The sequence below is a fragment of the Lichenostomus cassidix genome, chromosome 4, assembly GCF_008360975.1.
Source record: "Lichenostomus cassidix isolate B80296 chromosome 4, HeHo_3.0, whole genome shotgun sequence".
NCBI lineage: Eukaryota > Metazoa > Chordata > Aves > Passeriformes > Meliphagidae > Lichenostomus > Lichenostomus cassidix.
Window position 1 is genome coordinate 17,755,924 of NC_139484.1, and position 12,420 is coordinate 17,768,343.

The 12,420-nt window shown below is 42.9% G+C and overlaps 1 protein-coding gene across 15 annotated transcripts in view; it reads right to left on the minus strand.

The window, feature by feature from the left end:
• ADGRL3 (adhesion G protein-coupled receptor L3) overlaps positions 1-12,420 on the minus strand; it is a 486,265-nt gene that overhangs the window by 39,913 nt on the left and 433,932 nt on the right. For 11 of the 15 annotated variants that reach the window (XM_085058079.1, XM_085058071.1, XM_085058067.1 and 8 more), the window contains one exon: positions 1,989-2,015. The exons of the other annotated variants lie outside the window; for them this stretch is intronic. In XM_085058079.1, coding sequence (XP_084914205.1) covers positions 1,989-2,015 — 27 coding nt within the window. The remainder of the gene's footprint in view (positions 1-1,988; positions 2,016-12,420) is intronic. 15 annotated transcript variants of the gene reach the window in all.

Genomic DNA, 12,420 nt, shown 5'->3' on the forward strand with positions numbered 1-12,420 from the left:
TTCTGCTTTCTTGTCTGCCCCAAATCACCCTGAGGTGCTGCAGGAGGGCTCACAGGGACAAAGACCTGCCTATGTTTCCAAGCCACTTCAGCCTTGTAGAAATGTGGCCTGGTTTTGGGCATGTTTGGACTTTCATCTGCTAAGCAGAGCATGGGGCAAGGGGGAGAAAGCAGCAGCAACTTGGGGGGACAAATCAGTCCTGCAAAGGTCAGACAGACAACCTCTGCCATGGAGATGCCATTGCAGCTGCAGCCTTGAATCCTGCTTCTTTTAACAGGGCTTGTCACAAACAAAAGAAAACACATATTGTATTCATGTTTTCTGTTGTTTTTTTTTTTTTCTTTAGGTATTAGAATGAAAATGCAGCATTAAGTCTTCCACTGAAGTTTATAAAATATGCATTATTTAACCACATGACCAGAAGAGCTCCCTAAGGTAACCACTTATTAAGACAGTTCTTTAAAAATCACCATTATGTATCTAGCAGACCAGAACAGCTCCTCTGAAGCGTTTCCAGTCAATCCCACTAATAAATATTTAGTGTGATGCAAATTGAAAATGCACTCTCACAATCTTTCAGAAAGGTAGCCACTAGTTGAAGTTTACAGCTTTAGTTGTTTGGGATGTTTTTCTCCCCAAGATTCCACCATCAGTGTGAGCATGCTATTGTCCTAATTGCATACCAATTAAAAAAAAGACAAATTATTTTCTTTTTCATCAAAAAAGAAGAACAAATGAAGTGGAAAACCCCCCTTTTTTTCTTCCTCCTTCCTCTTCTTTTCTCATCCCCGCTTAAAGGCTTCCTGCACTTCCAGAGTATTTTTAAAATTATTCCCTGGCTATCAGAAAAGTATTCTGCTCTGAAGCACAGCACATTCTTGAACCTGATTAAAGAGCCTTTGGCTGCAGAGGTGTGCAGGAATATGCAGTCATTTAGTGAAGATATGCTACCTTCAGTGATGGAAAGGAATCTGTGGGTTAGAAGACCCCCAACAGTGCAAACTGCACGCATGACAGTGTTGTGCTTCAGAAAACAAGACCTGGAGATAAAGAGGACGTGGAGATTACTATGAATAGCTCCATCGTGTATCCGCAGAAAACAACAGAACCAAGCGATGAAAGAGAACATGGGAATGGTGCTGAAAGAATGAACACAAAGGACTCTTCACCAGAAGAACAAACTGAAAGTCTACTGCAAAGTTGATTTGCTTCTATTTTGTGCTACTGCACATTACTTTTTTGGTTGCAGGAGAAAGAGCATGGATGCCCTAAGGTATGTAATTTCTAGGCATTTTTGGCTTTCTTCAGAGGTTTGGGGGTTTTATTGTTTTTTTTTTCTTTTTTTTTTGTGCAGCTTGTAGTTTTTATCTTGATCTTTGTACAGACTTGCTGCTGCTTTTTCCATGGTTTTTCTTTCCTGTAGTAGAATTTTATTGCAATAAAGAAACAAAAATATCTGGTTTTGGGTGCATTTGAAAATCAGTGGTTTACAATTAAGGACAATTAGGAGGTACTCCAATGAATAAGGAGACCCCAATGCACCACTGCACACAGAATTTGCTTGCACTACTCCCATTAGCTAGAAAGGGAATCATGGGGAATAGCACCCATGCACCTTTCTGAAAATTTGCTTCTGTACTCATATTACCAAAAAGCACTCCCAGTGACAGAGCACAGTGGACCAGAGGCTGCTATTGGTAAAACAAGTCTGTACCACACAGGATTAACTTGGGAACTTCCACCTTGAATTCAAGTAACATCCAATTAAAGAATATAAAGCAAATAAGGTGACAATTGGTTGGCAATACACATGCAGTATATTTACTCTGCACCTTAGCTGTATGCCTGACCATTTTCCTGCACAGTTTGCTCTTCTGCCTCAAAAGCGAATGACAGAAGCTTTAATGATTTTTCAATATTGATCTGACAGCTGGTTCATGAGACCACACTGATAAATGAAATTTATCAGCCATTCAGGTCATTCTTACTTGATGAAGGGTCTGTTATCCTCATAGCTAAAGAATGCGTAGACATAAAGACAAGAACACCAACATTAGAAATATAATGACATAGGGAATAGAGTTTACTGCTAGCTCCCCTCCCTTCTCCCACCAGCCATCACCAAAACCAAAGGTAGATTGGCATCAGGTGCACCTGGAACCCACCAGCCAGCCTGGCTTGCTGCCCCAGGGAGTTGAAATGTGACTGGGAATGCAGGCTTAATGCACAGAGCAGACATCACTAGCTGTGAGCTGCAGCTGCCCCTCCTGGCTACCATCACACAGCTGTCAATTGACTTTGCAATATCATTTAAATATCATGGCTGACCCTGGAGAAGACAAGGGTTGAAACTCCAGTACAGCCACCACAGAAGGCTTTCATATGTTTGTTCAAGCAGCAAAACTTCACCATGCCTCCATCACTCCCTGCCTGTGGGGCTAGAGCATGGTTCAGGAGTATTTTTGTTGCCATTTACTTTTCCAAAGTGGAACTCCCAAATTGCCACATTATGAGTCAGACTGCAGCATTCTTGAGGTAATGGCATCAGGATCTTCTAAAACCCTGGGCCACAAAGCATGGACCTATGTGCTATCATTTCATGGGGAAGGGCAAAGAAAGGCTTCTGCCAGGCAAGGGTGAAAAGCAGCTCACAGCAGTGATGAGGAAACCAAGCTGGATCGCTCAAAGCGAGCTCTTCTCACTGTGGGGACACAAGATTAGTCACAGTCATTTTCCTAGGGGAGTGTCCCCGACCTTCTGGGACAGGCTGTGTGGCAGGTGATGTGCAACACGTGGGGAGAACAAGTCACCTCTCAGGCCTCCTCTCCCCCCCTGGCACGGAGCTTTGGAACTTGTGATCCCCTTGCAGAAACCCCCATGGGTGTCAGAGATGGAGGATGGCTCAATATATTCATCCCATTAGCCCTGTCAACATAGCCAGGGCCAGTCCATCCTGCTGAGACCTCCTTTGGTCAATACTGGCAACCTGCAGCTCCCCTACAATGCAATTAAATGAAATGAAGATATGAGACAATCTGGAGCTGTCAGCCCAGCAATGTAGGCAGGAACAGGGCCTGGATTTTTATTACTGTGCTCACCAGCACTCAGGTTTTATGGTGAAGACTTTATACTGAAAAGCAACCAGCACAAGATTATAAAAATACAGAATTAGAAATTTTTTATGCTGTTGCTACTATCCAGACCCTCACAAAGTTTTTCAGCAACCCATAATAGTGTTTCTTCAAGGCAGCTGAAGGCTCCATTTCATCTTTGTACAGACAAAATGAGAAATTGGTAAACTCAAATTCCCTCTGAGCTTGAGGCAAACACTTCAAAGCAGTTCAGGAGAAAACCATCAGAAAGATTTGGCAGTCTTTACCCTATTCCCAACATGGATGTGTTTGGGCCCACTGCCCAAAGCAAACAGGTGCCTGAAGAAGTGAGATTTTCAAAGATGCCTAACTCCCAGTTTAATTCTCTACACATAGGGGCTGTAGAACTTAGTCTCTTGTATCCCTCATGAAATACAATCCTTTTCATTTTAACAACTCAAGTGTTGCAAGAAGCTTGATTCTTGTGTTAGCAATAATTTCTGATGAAAATTTCTTCATAATGCTTCCCCCCGCCCCACCCCCCCCCCCCCACCCCTGGTAAAGTCTGTGAAACCCATCAGTGCTGCAGTAATACTGTATCATTATCTGCAATACATAAAAACCATCACTTAGACAAGAGAAAAGCCTCCGAAGAGCCGTAGTTCCCAGAAAAATGGGAGTGCTGACTGGAAAACTGAGATTATATTCACTAGTAGTAAAAGCAAATAATAGTTGAAGCAGAAATTGTTGGAAAATCTAGCCTAGCACAGCTTGAGATGCTGCATCTAAAGTGCTGTCTCCAGATTTGGATAAATTCATCCAATACCTGGCAGTAAGGGATACACACCATTGCATTTAAAGGATGTGACTGCTCCCCCCCAGTCAATGCCAGACTGGTACCCCCAAAGAGGAATTTATCCCTTACAAGAACAGGTATTTAAGATAGGTGAGGTTTCACCATTCCTGGAAGAAATGTATTTGTCTACTGACTGCAGAGGAAACCTGAATGATGGCTTCAGTGAGGGCTTCACTTTCAAATACCTGAAGGTAAAAAGCTGATCTTTAGTGGCTGCATTATTCATTGAACCTGTGAAGTCTTACCTCACCTCCCTTGTGTTTCTCTGCAGCCCAAATGATGGATAGTGGATGGTCTACCAATCTGTATAAATACCTAATTCATTTTCTAATCTTAAAAAAGCCCTGACTTTACCTTGGGGCAAAGACTTCTTAAGGTTAATTACACATCATGTAAAACTCTTTCAAAATCTTATTTAAGTTAGATGTCTTTCAATTTCCCAGAGTACCTTCTCCTTCAATGAGAAAGGATTGTTCCTATTATCTTTGATATTCCTGCGATATTTCCAGACCAATACTTTTTTTTTTAAAGTTGCTAAAATTAGCTACTTATATCCTTGCTTAGATGCTTAAGGAATTTCAAAACCAATTCACCCTAAGCTCAGGAACCCCTTTTGCACTGCCTATTTTTTTAAAACCCCAAGAAATACCTTTTTGTCACAAAGGGACCGAACTGCTGGCATATACACAGACAGCCCAAAACAATTACAGACAATCTGCAACTCATGACTACATGGTGCAAATGACTTCCATGCACATAGATTAGCAATATCCTGAAATGTTAAAGCTTTCACCTTTTTTTCAGCAGGGAAAGTAAGTCAAGAATTTACCTTCACATTCAGATTGGTCCTAAAATGCTGCTGAACAGAGTCTGTTATCAAAAAAGCAGCTATTCAGCTCTCATTTAAAAAGAATAATGGCCAGTCTTCTTATATTTTGAAAAAAACTTTAAAAAAATAATGAAGTGTAGTTTTGAGCCACATTTAGAGTAAATCTAGGCTTTTAATAAAACCCTACATAACTAATCAACTTTATGTATTATCATTTTATACAACCCTTCATGGTTTTAACTTTGCTTAACTTGCATTGATCAATCTTTTGACAATTCCAAGTATTTTCCCATCTCTTTGATGGCAGGAAAAGGCTCAGTAAGCACAAGGACTCAGACCTTGGGCCCCAAAATAACTGGCTAGCAAGGAATAACACCGAAGTGAGTATACAGGACCATTAGTAGCTGTTAAGGGTGATGAAACCCAAATAAAAATAGATGGATGATGTGCCCCCTCAAAAACATTCAGAAATACCCATGGAATTAATTTTAATATGGTGCAAATAAAGCAGAGAGGCAGATGTTTCCTGCAGGCAAGCAGGAGAGAAATGCAAACTCAAGTGTGCTATTGTGTCTCCCCACTGCCTGCTGATATGAAGTAGCAGGGATGTTTTGCTTTCTTTTCCTTTTTTTTTTAAATTTCAAGGATTAGAAAAGATTGATTTATTGAACTGCTGAAAATCTACAGGAAGGAGTTGGAAAGTCCAACACTCCCCTCATAAAGCAAACGGGTTCATCGTTAATTAGTGAAGGAGCATCTTCATGGCGAGAAAAATCAATAGCAAGCAATAAAAGAGTGCTTAAAGGATTTTGCCTTTGCATTTCATGACAAAGTTACCACCTCGGTGGCATGAAGCCAAATGGCTTCCTAATCTCCTTCCTCAGGCTGCTGGTGTTCATCACACAGCCTTCCAGGTCATCATTTACCAGTCTCATCTTCTGGCTTCCACACCATCTTTGACAGTAGGTGGTGAGTCCCCTGAAGATTTCTGTACCCACCTTGGGGGTCAGTGAGCCTGCCACAGCTTCATTTGCAGGAGAAACTCCTGCTTTTACATGCCCTGGAGATCTGTAAAGGTTGGGACTCTACCACCTGGCGTAAGGGCAATTTCATATCTATTGAAAGCCATTTGGGATTTCCACCAGTAGATCTGAAAATATTATTCAGACAAATGAGGCCCAAATCTTCCTTGGCCCTATGTGATGCCCAAGCCTATGATTTGGGTGAGCCAATGGCTGGGTTTTCTACCAAAGGCAAAGCATCAACTCACCCAGGGAAGTCATGTCCTGCTTTCTGAGGTTTGTCCTTAATTACTGCAATTGGAAAGAGCCATTCTGTTAAGTTCATCTCATTTTCTCTAAGTAATTAATTACCCTCAGAATTGCTTACCCTGTTTATTTCCTTCCTCCTAACTTTGCAAAGGCATGGCACAATTATTCAAGCCACACTGATGTGTAACCACATATCTAATTGTTTCCACACTATATGGATTCAGCAAAGCCTTTAGACACATTTGTATTATCCAAATAGCACCAGCAGGGCTTGCTGACAAAGTGCTTAAAATGTATGGCCTTTTAAAACAATAACCATGATTTATGGGTTCAGAAAAAGACTGTAGGTATTTAATATCTTCCAGGACACTCTCTCAAATCAATAACCACTGATTGATTTTTTTTTTTTGAAATTCAGAAAGGACAACACCTGTCACTGGGAAGATTAGTACTTTACAATCACCGTTCAACATTAACACAACCATCACAAAAACATAGGTAAACAAACAAAACCCCAAATGAAAACAATCAGATATTAACCAAACCCTTCTGTGAAAAACTCAAACACCAGCAGATTGCAACAAATGAAATCAGATGCTGCCATCAACACCTCTGGGGGAAAAAGGCACCCAGACAAAAGCGCAGTCCCAGATGTTTTCCCAGCACTGGCAGGGCTCCTGCCTCTGAGGTGCCCACAAATGCTGCCCTTGGGCAAAACATAAATGTGCCATACCTTTTCTTGGTAGGAAGCTTGTAAATAACTCATTTTGTGCCAACTCTGAGTGGTTTTTCTGGGTTTGCTTTAGGCTGCCTGTTCAAGTTTGCTCATGCAGAGATGCAGATGAAGGCTATATAGGAGCAGCCCTGCGTTAACCAAGGGGACTAGGAAGCATGGTGCTTTCTGACACAGGATCCAGGGAGATCTGAGACAACTCTTAGCTTGCTCAGCCTGATGAAGACTGAGGGGAGACCTCAGAGCAGTCCACAGCTTCCTCATGAGGGGAAGAGGAGAGGCAGGCACTGATCTCTTCTCTGTGGTGACAGTGACAGGAGAGAGGGAATGGCCTGAAATTGTGTCAGGGGACATTTAGGTTGGATATTATGAAAAGGTTCTTCACTCAGAGGGTGGTTGGACACTGGACAGGGTTCCTCAAGGAAGTGCTCACAGCACCAGCCTGAGAGAGTTCAAGAAGTGTTTGCACAATGCTCTCAGTCATGTGGTGTGACTCCTGGGATGGCTCTGTGTAGAGCCAGGAGCTGGACCTCAGTGATCCTCAGGATATTCTATAAATCCATGATTCTATGCAGTCAGGCTGTGAAGACACAGTACTCTCTCTAAAGGCTGTTTGTAACACAGATCACAGTCTGAGCTCTGCTACAAGAAAAGTGAGAGAGGCAGCTTCCAATGCCCAGCTCAGTACTCCATCGCTAATATCTGAACTTTGAAGAGGGGGAGGTTTTCCAAGGGAAGGAAAAGCTGTTCTTCATTTTCCAAAGTGCCCAGATCATTTGGTCTTCCTTGCAAAACACTCCTGTTAAGATTTCTGGTGACAGAGAATGCACTGTCTACGTGTCCCAAGCACTGTTAAAACACTTCTCATTCAAATGTATCCTGACCAAAACACTGGCCCAGGAGCTCCTTTTGTTCCCTAGGGTCAGATTATCCTCTCCTGGAACAGGAATCCATGGATGATTCCTTTCCAAAAGCCATCCCTGGAGCTGCCGTGCTCTGAGAGCCTGCTGTCCCCAGAAGTCAGAGGAGTCCAAAAATGCTGCCTATAGCACAGCTGGCTGGGAAGAGAGATTTTTCAATGCTCTATTCCTGAACAGCATACTCAGTTAATCTTTCTATTTTGTTAGTAGGGCTGTATGAAAATCTTTAAAGAGAGCTCACTCTGCACAGGTGAGATGAAGAAATAAAACTGTTGTTTTATTTACGTTATAGGTAATGCCCAGTCAGGACATGGGTGCATGAAACTCCTTCTCCCCGTCTGCTGCTCTAGATAGGAAGCGTTCATGTTGTCAGACCCTCAGCCCTTTCTCCACAAATCTGAGACCTCTGATGACAAAGGATTGGACCTTTTGCATCTAGATGCTGTGCTGAGCAAGCTTCCAAGAGCTGGACCTCCTCATTGTACCATGTCCTCCCTCTGCACTCCCAAGCAACCACAAACTCAGAGGTAATGAAGGATTAAAGTGCTGCCTTTCTGCAAGTCCAGTCCCCTGGGTGAAACCAATGCAGTATTCAGTTCCAGACCCTTTGGCATTACAAACTATTTCCACGTCGTAGCATTTTATGATTAAGCAAAGAAGATTTGGAAACCAATAGAGGATCTTAAATCTCTATAGAAAAAAGTGGAATAATCCTTACTGTCTCCCTACTTTTTTCCTAAAATGGCTAGAACAAAGCACAAATTAATCTTCCATTAGTAATAGCATACCTGCTACAAATTATTGCTCTTCATTGGTAATGTAAGCTCTTCATATCAAAGGAGAAAAAAAAATCTCGCATTTTCAAAAGTCTAACTCATTCCCCACTGCACAAACGCAGGATGTTTACTTTTTCTGCATTTCAATCAGCTGAGTAAATAAAACTAGACTGGTAAACCTCTGTTCCTGCCAGCACAATACCGCTGTGTTGAATCAAGGATTTAATTTAAACATTTCTGCAGATGATTTTTGGAAGTTCTATTTAACCTTTGTTTTCAATTTTCTACCTAACTCAGGATTTTTTTACGACTTAAGCAAACCCACAGGACTGAAACAACAAGCTAATCTAGGGGCTGGGATTAGTCATGTCTCTTTAAATAAAATACATATGTTGAAGCACGAAAATGAGCAGATAATCACTTACACCCATACAACATATGGGTAGAGCAGGCTATGGCAACGGTTTTAAAAGAGGCATATCTTCAAAAGGGGCTTCTCAGTTTTGTGCCTGATGCTCCTCATCCTTCACCTCCCCCAATCTGGGCCAGACTCCCTGAAAGAGCCCAGACTGGGCTTTGCAAGGTTTTATATAGTAATAATCAAGGTTGAGACTTTACATTTGGCTCCTACTTTTGGCTGTTAAGTTGTGCATTCTTAGATTTATTTCTTGCAAGCCTTTGAGCGAGAGACTTCTATGAAAAAAAAAATACAAAATAGAGGAGTACGGTGTGAGTTTTGTTTCCAGTCAGAAACTTGAGAGAACATATTTTTTTTGTTTAGTCATTAAATCAGGGCTGTGTGCCTTTAGCTGTGGACCATTTGAAACTTCCATGTCAGCCAGCAAGCCGAGGAGGGCTCGTTTTGGTCATCTGAGGATTGATTTCTGAAGGCTGCAATGCAGGACATTTCCGCCTCATCCCCATTAATGGGATTTCAGCATGTGTCCTCCTGAATCCAGTCACAATGCCTAAAAACATTATCTCCTGTGTGCTTGAGATAAATACATGCTTTTCTGGGGAATTGCATGTTTTTGATATAGTGCTAATTCTTTCATTGCAGAAGATGGGATGGGAGCAGGTTTCCACAAGAGGAGGAAAACTGCAGCACAACTACAGTGATTAATACCAGGATTAAACTATCTCAAGGCCCCTAATTAATAGCTCCTCTTCAGCAACAAAAGGTGCTCCCAGCTAAGACCCTGGGTCTCCCTGTCTGAAGGAAAGAAAATTAAATTTCCAGGATGACTTTCAGGCGAGTTTCTACTGCACTAAATGAGTTTTTCCAACAAACCCAGGACTACAGCCTGACACGCTCCTCTTTGAAGGGGTCCCCACATGTTGTGTTTTCTAAAGAGTGTCCAGGTGGCCTGTGGCACAAACCAAGCTATACCCTGACTAAAACAATAACACAATAAAATGGGGCAAAAAGGGAAACAAACTGGCAAAGCCCTTTGCCTCTTGCCTTCTTTCTTGTGGGTCTGCAACTGCTCTTGGCAGCTACAGCTGACGTGTTGCTCTTCCAAAGTAAACAAAATAAAATCTTGTTGCCACATACTACAGCACAGAAGAATGTCAGGAAGTCTGGTGTGGCTGGGGAAAACGCTAACAAACTCAACCTCAGCCAGGCAGCACCAGGGAGAGAAGGGATGGATGCCCATGGGAACTTCAAAGGAAAGGTTATGTCTGTAAGAAAGAGAAAATGATGGCTTCTGGTCTCTGCTGGGAGAGACTCTCTCACCTCCAGGCTTTTGGAAATGCCCACTGTAACTTCAGGTGCAGCAGCGGCTCACTCTTGTTGATGAACCCTCTTCATCCACTTGTAGGAATTACCTCTTGTTAGCTAAATCACTGTTCTCCCCTCCCAATTTTCTACCAGTTTTCCATGTCACTAACTAATGCACCCCACACAGTGCACAACTAGAGCTTGCAGCAAAGACAAGAGCTCAGATTTCACTAGATGTGCTGAAAAGCACATCTGGATTACCATCAGTGTAGCTCTTTCTTTATTCCCTTTACCAGAACCCCAATGATTTGAACAAGCAGTATTTAGAAGGCTGCAGAACAAGCACTGCACTGCCACACAATGCAAAGGCACTTGAGGAGGGGCTTCATCTGAAACCCTGTTTTGCACAGAGAATGGTGGTTAAGCATCTGGAAACGTCGATGGTTTGTTGTTCTGCAGCATCTGGCATGGGCTGGATGAAAACCTGGTGCAAGGGCCACAAGCTGCCACAGTACACGCCTGACCACCTGGAAAGGAGCTGATGGATGGAAACAGAAGAACCATGCTGGACTATTCACATATAATGTATTTTCCTTTGTCACATAAGTGTTCCTACAGGAATGTGAATATGAAAAAGATCCAGTGTAGTCTTGTCTGCAACAGTCTGAGACATTTTTTGCACATCTAACATCTTCCCAGCACAATGGAAAGGCATGAAGGAGAGACTTTGAGCTGCTCAGCTCTAGAAATCACTCCACACAGCAGCAACCTCCGGTAAAACAGCCTCACAGCTGCTCTAAAGAATTCCAGCTGGTAAGACATCCTCATGAGGAGCCATCTGCTAGCAGGAATGCATCAATACCGTGCTGATATGCCTACAGTCTCCACCTCACAGGCTACAGGTGCAAGCAGCACAGCAGGCTTTCACCAGCCAAAAAGCTTACGTAGTCCCTGGCTTGAAAGATGTGTCCTCCCTGCAAGCTCCTAAGGGCTGCAGGAATCAATCTTCCAAAATGAGGCCGTCTTGGGTACATCGTTGACTGTAATTAGTTCATGCTCAAGAGCCTTTCTGTGCACTCTTTGCATCCCACTTCTAGCCTCAGGTGGGCCAGGAGTGAGATCTGAGCGATGTGGGCAGAGCTACCAAGGACTAAACAATGCATCCCTCTGCCCATCTCTGCTCACCCGTGTTTGCCAACAAGACACACAGAGATGAAAGAACAGTGGCCACAGTGGACCAGAAAGCACCCAGAAAAAGCCATTGTAAAAGGCTGGGAAGGAAAAACAGAATGCATTTGGGGAGGCATGGGCAGAAGTTACACACACCACCCAAGAGGCAGCTGTTTTGGCATTCTTGTCTGTGTCACTTCATATTAAAGAGATCTTTAAAGGACAGAAGAGGTCTGCACCCTGGATGAAATCTTAAAATTTCTGTGTAAATATATTGAAGGAAGACACCAAACAGAACCTTTTCAAAAGGGCCTAGGTATGCTAGAGCATGCTACTCTTGGTATGCTAGAGCATGCTACTCTTGGGCATAGTACCTTCTATGAAATGGAAGCCAACGTTCTCCTGGCATCAGTGGCAGACAGAGAAACTCTTGCAGCTCTGAACAACATATCCCACATACACAGGCTCACATCTTTTCCTGGCTACATGCCTCAAAAGCAGGACTAGAGCACGAATCTTGCTGTCTAAGTGGGCACAACTCACTGAATCAGCTCAGTGCCAACCTGTGATATAGGGAGGATGCCATCAGCACAGGGGGAAGGACCCACATATATGGTTACCCTGCTTCCCTCTTGAAAGTGCAGGGCTAAGCCAGAGAAGTTAACAAGGATAAAAATAAACCAGCTCTATACTCATCAAATGTCTTGCTGGGTAACCCCTGGGTAACCAGTGCCCCACCGCAGGAATGTCAGAATCTCCCATGCTGGCACAATAATCCAGGGACTGTTCCTGAAGGTTAGGGAAGTTTATTTTTACAACTTTGCACAGTGCCTACAAATCTATCAGCCACACAGCATCTGGTTCAGGCACTGCCCTTTGAATGGCTTTTCTGTTGGTGCAGTAATTAAAGGTATCCCAGGTGACACCTGATCCCTTATCAAGTTCATTAATTTAAGTGGAGTTATTTGGCTCTCTATTTTCTATACTTCATAATGTATTTCCAACCTTTAAAGTGACATAGGCAAGGACCAGATTGCAGGGGTGCTTATT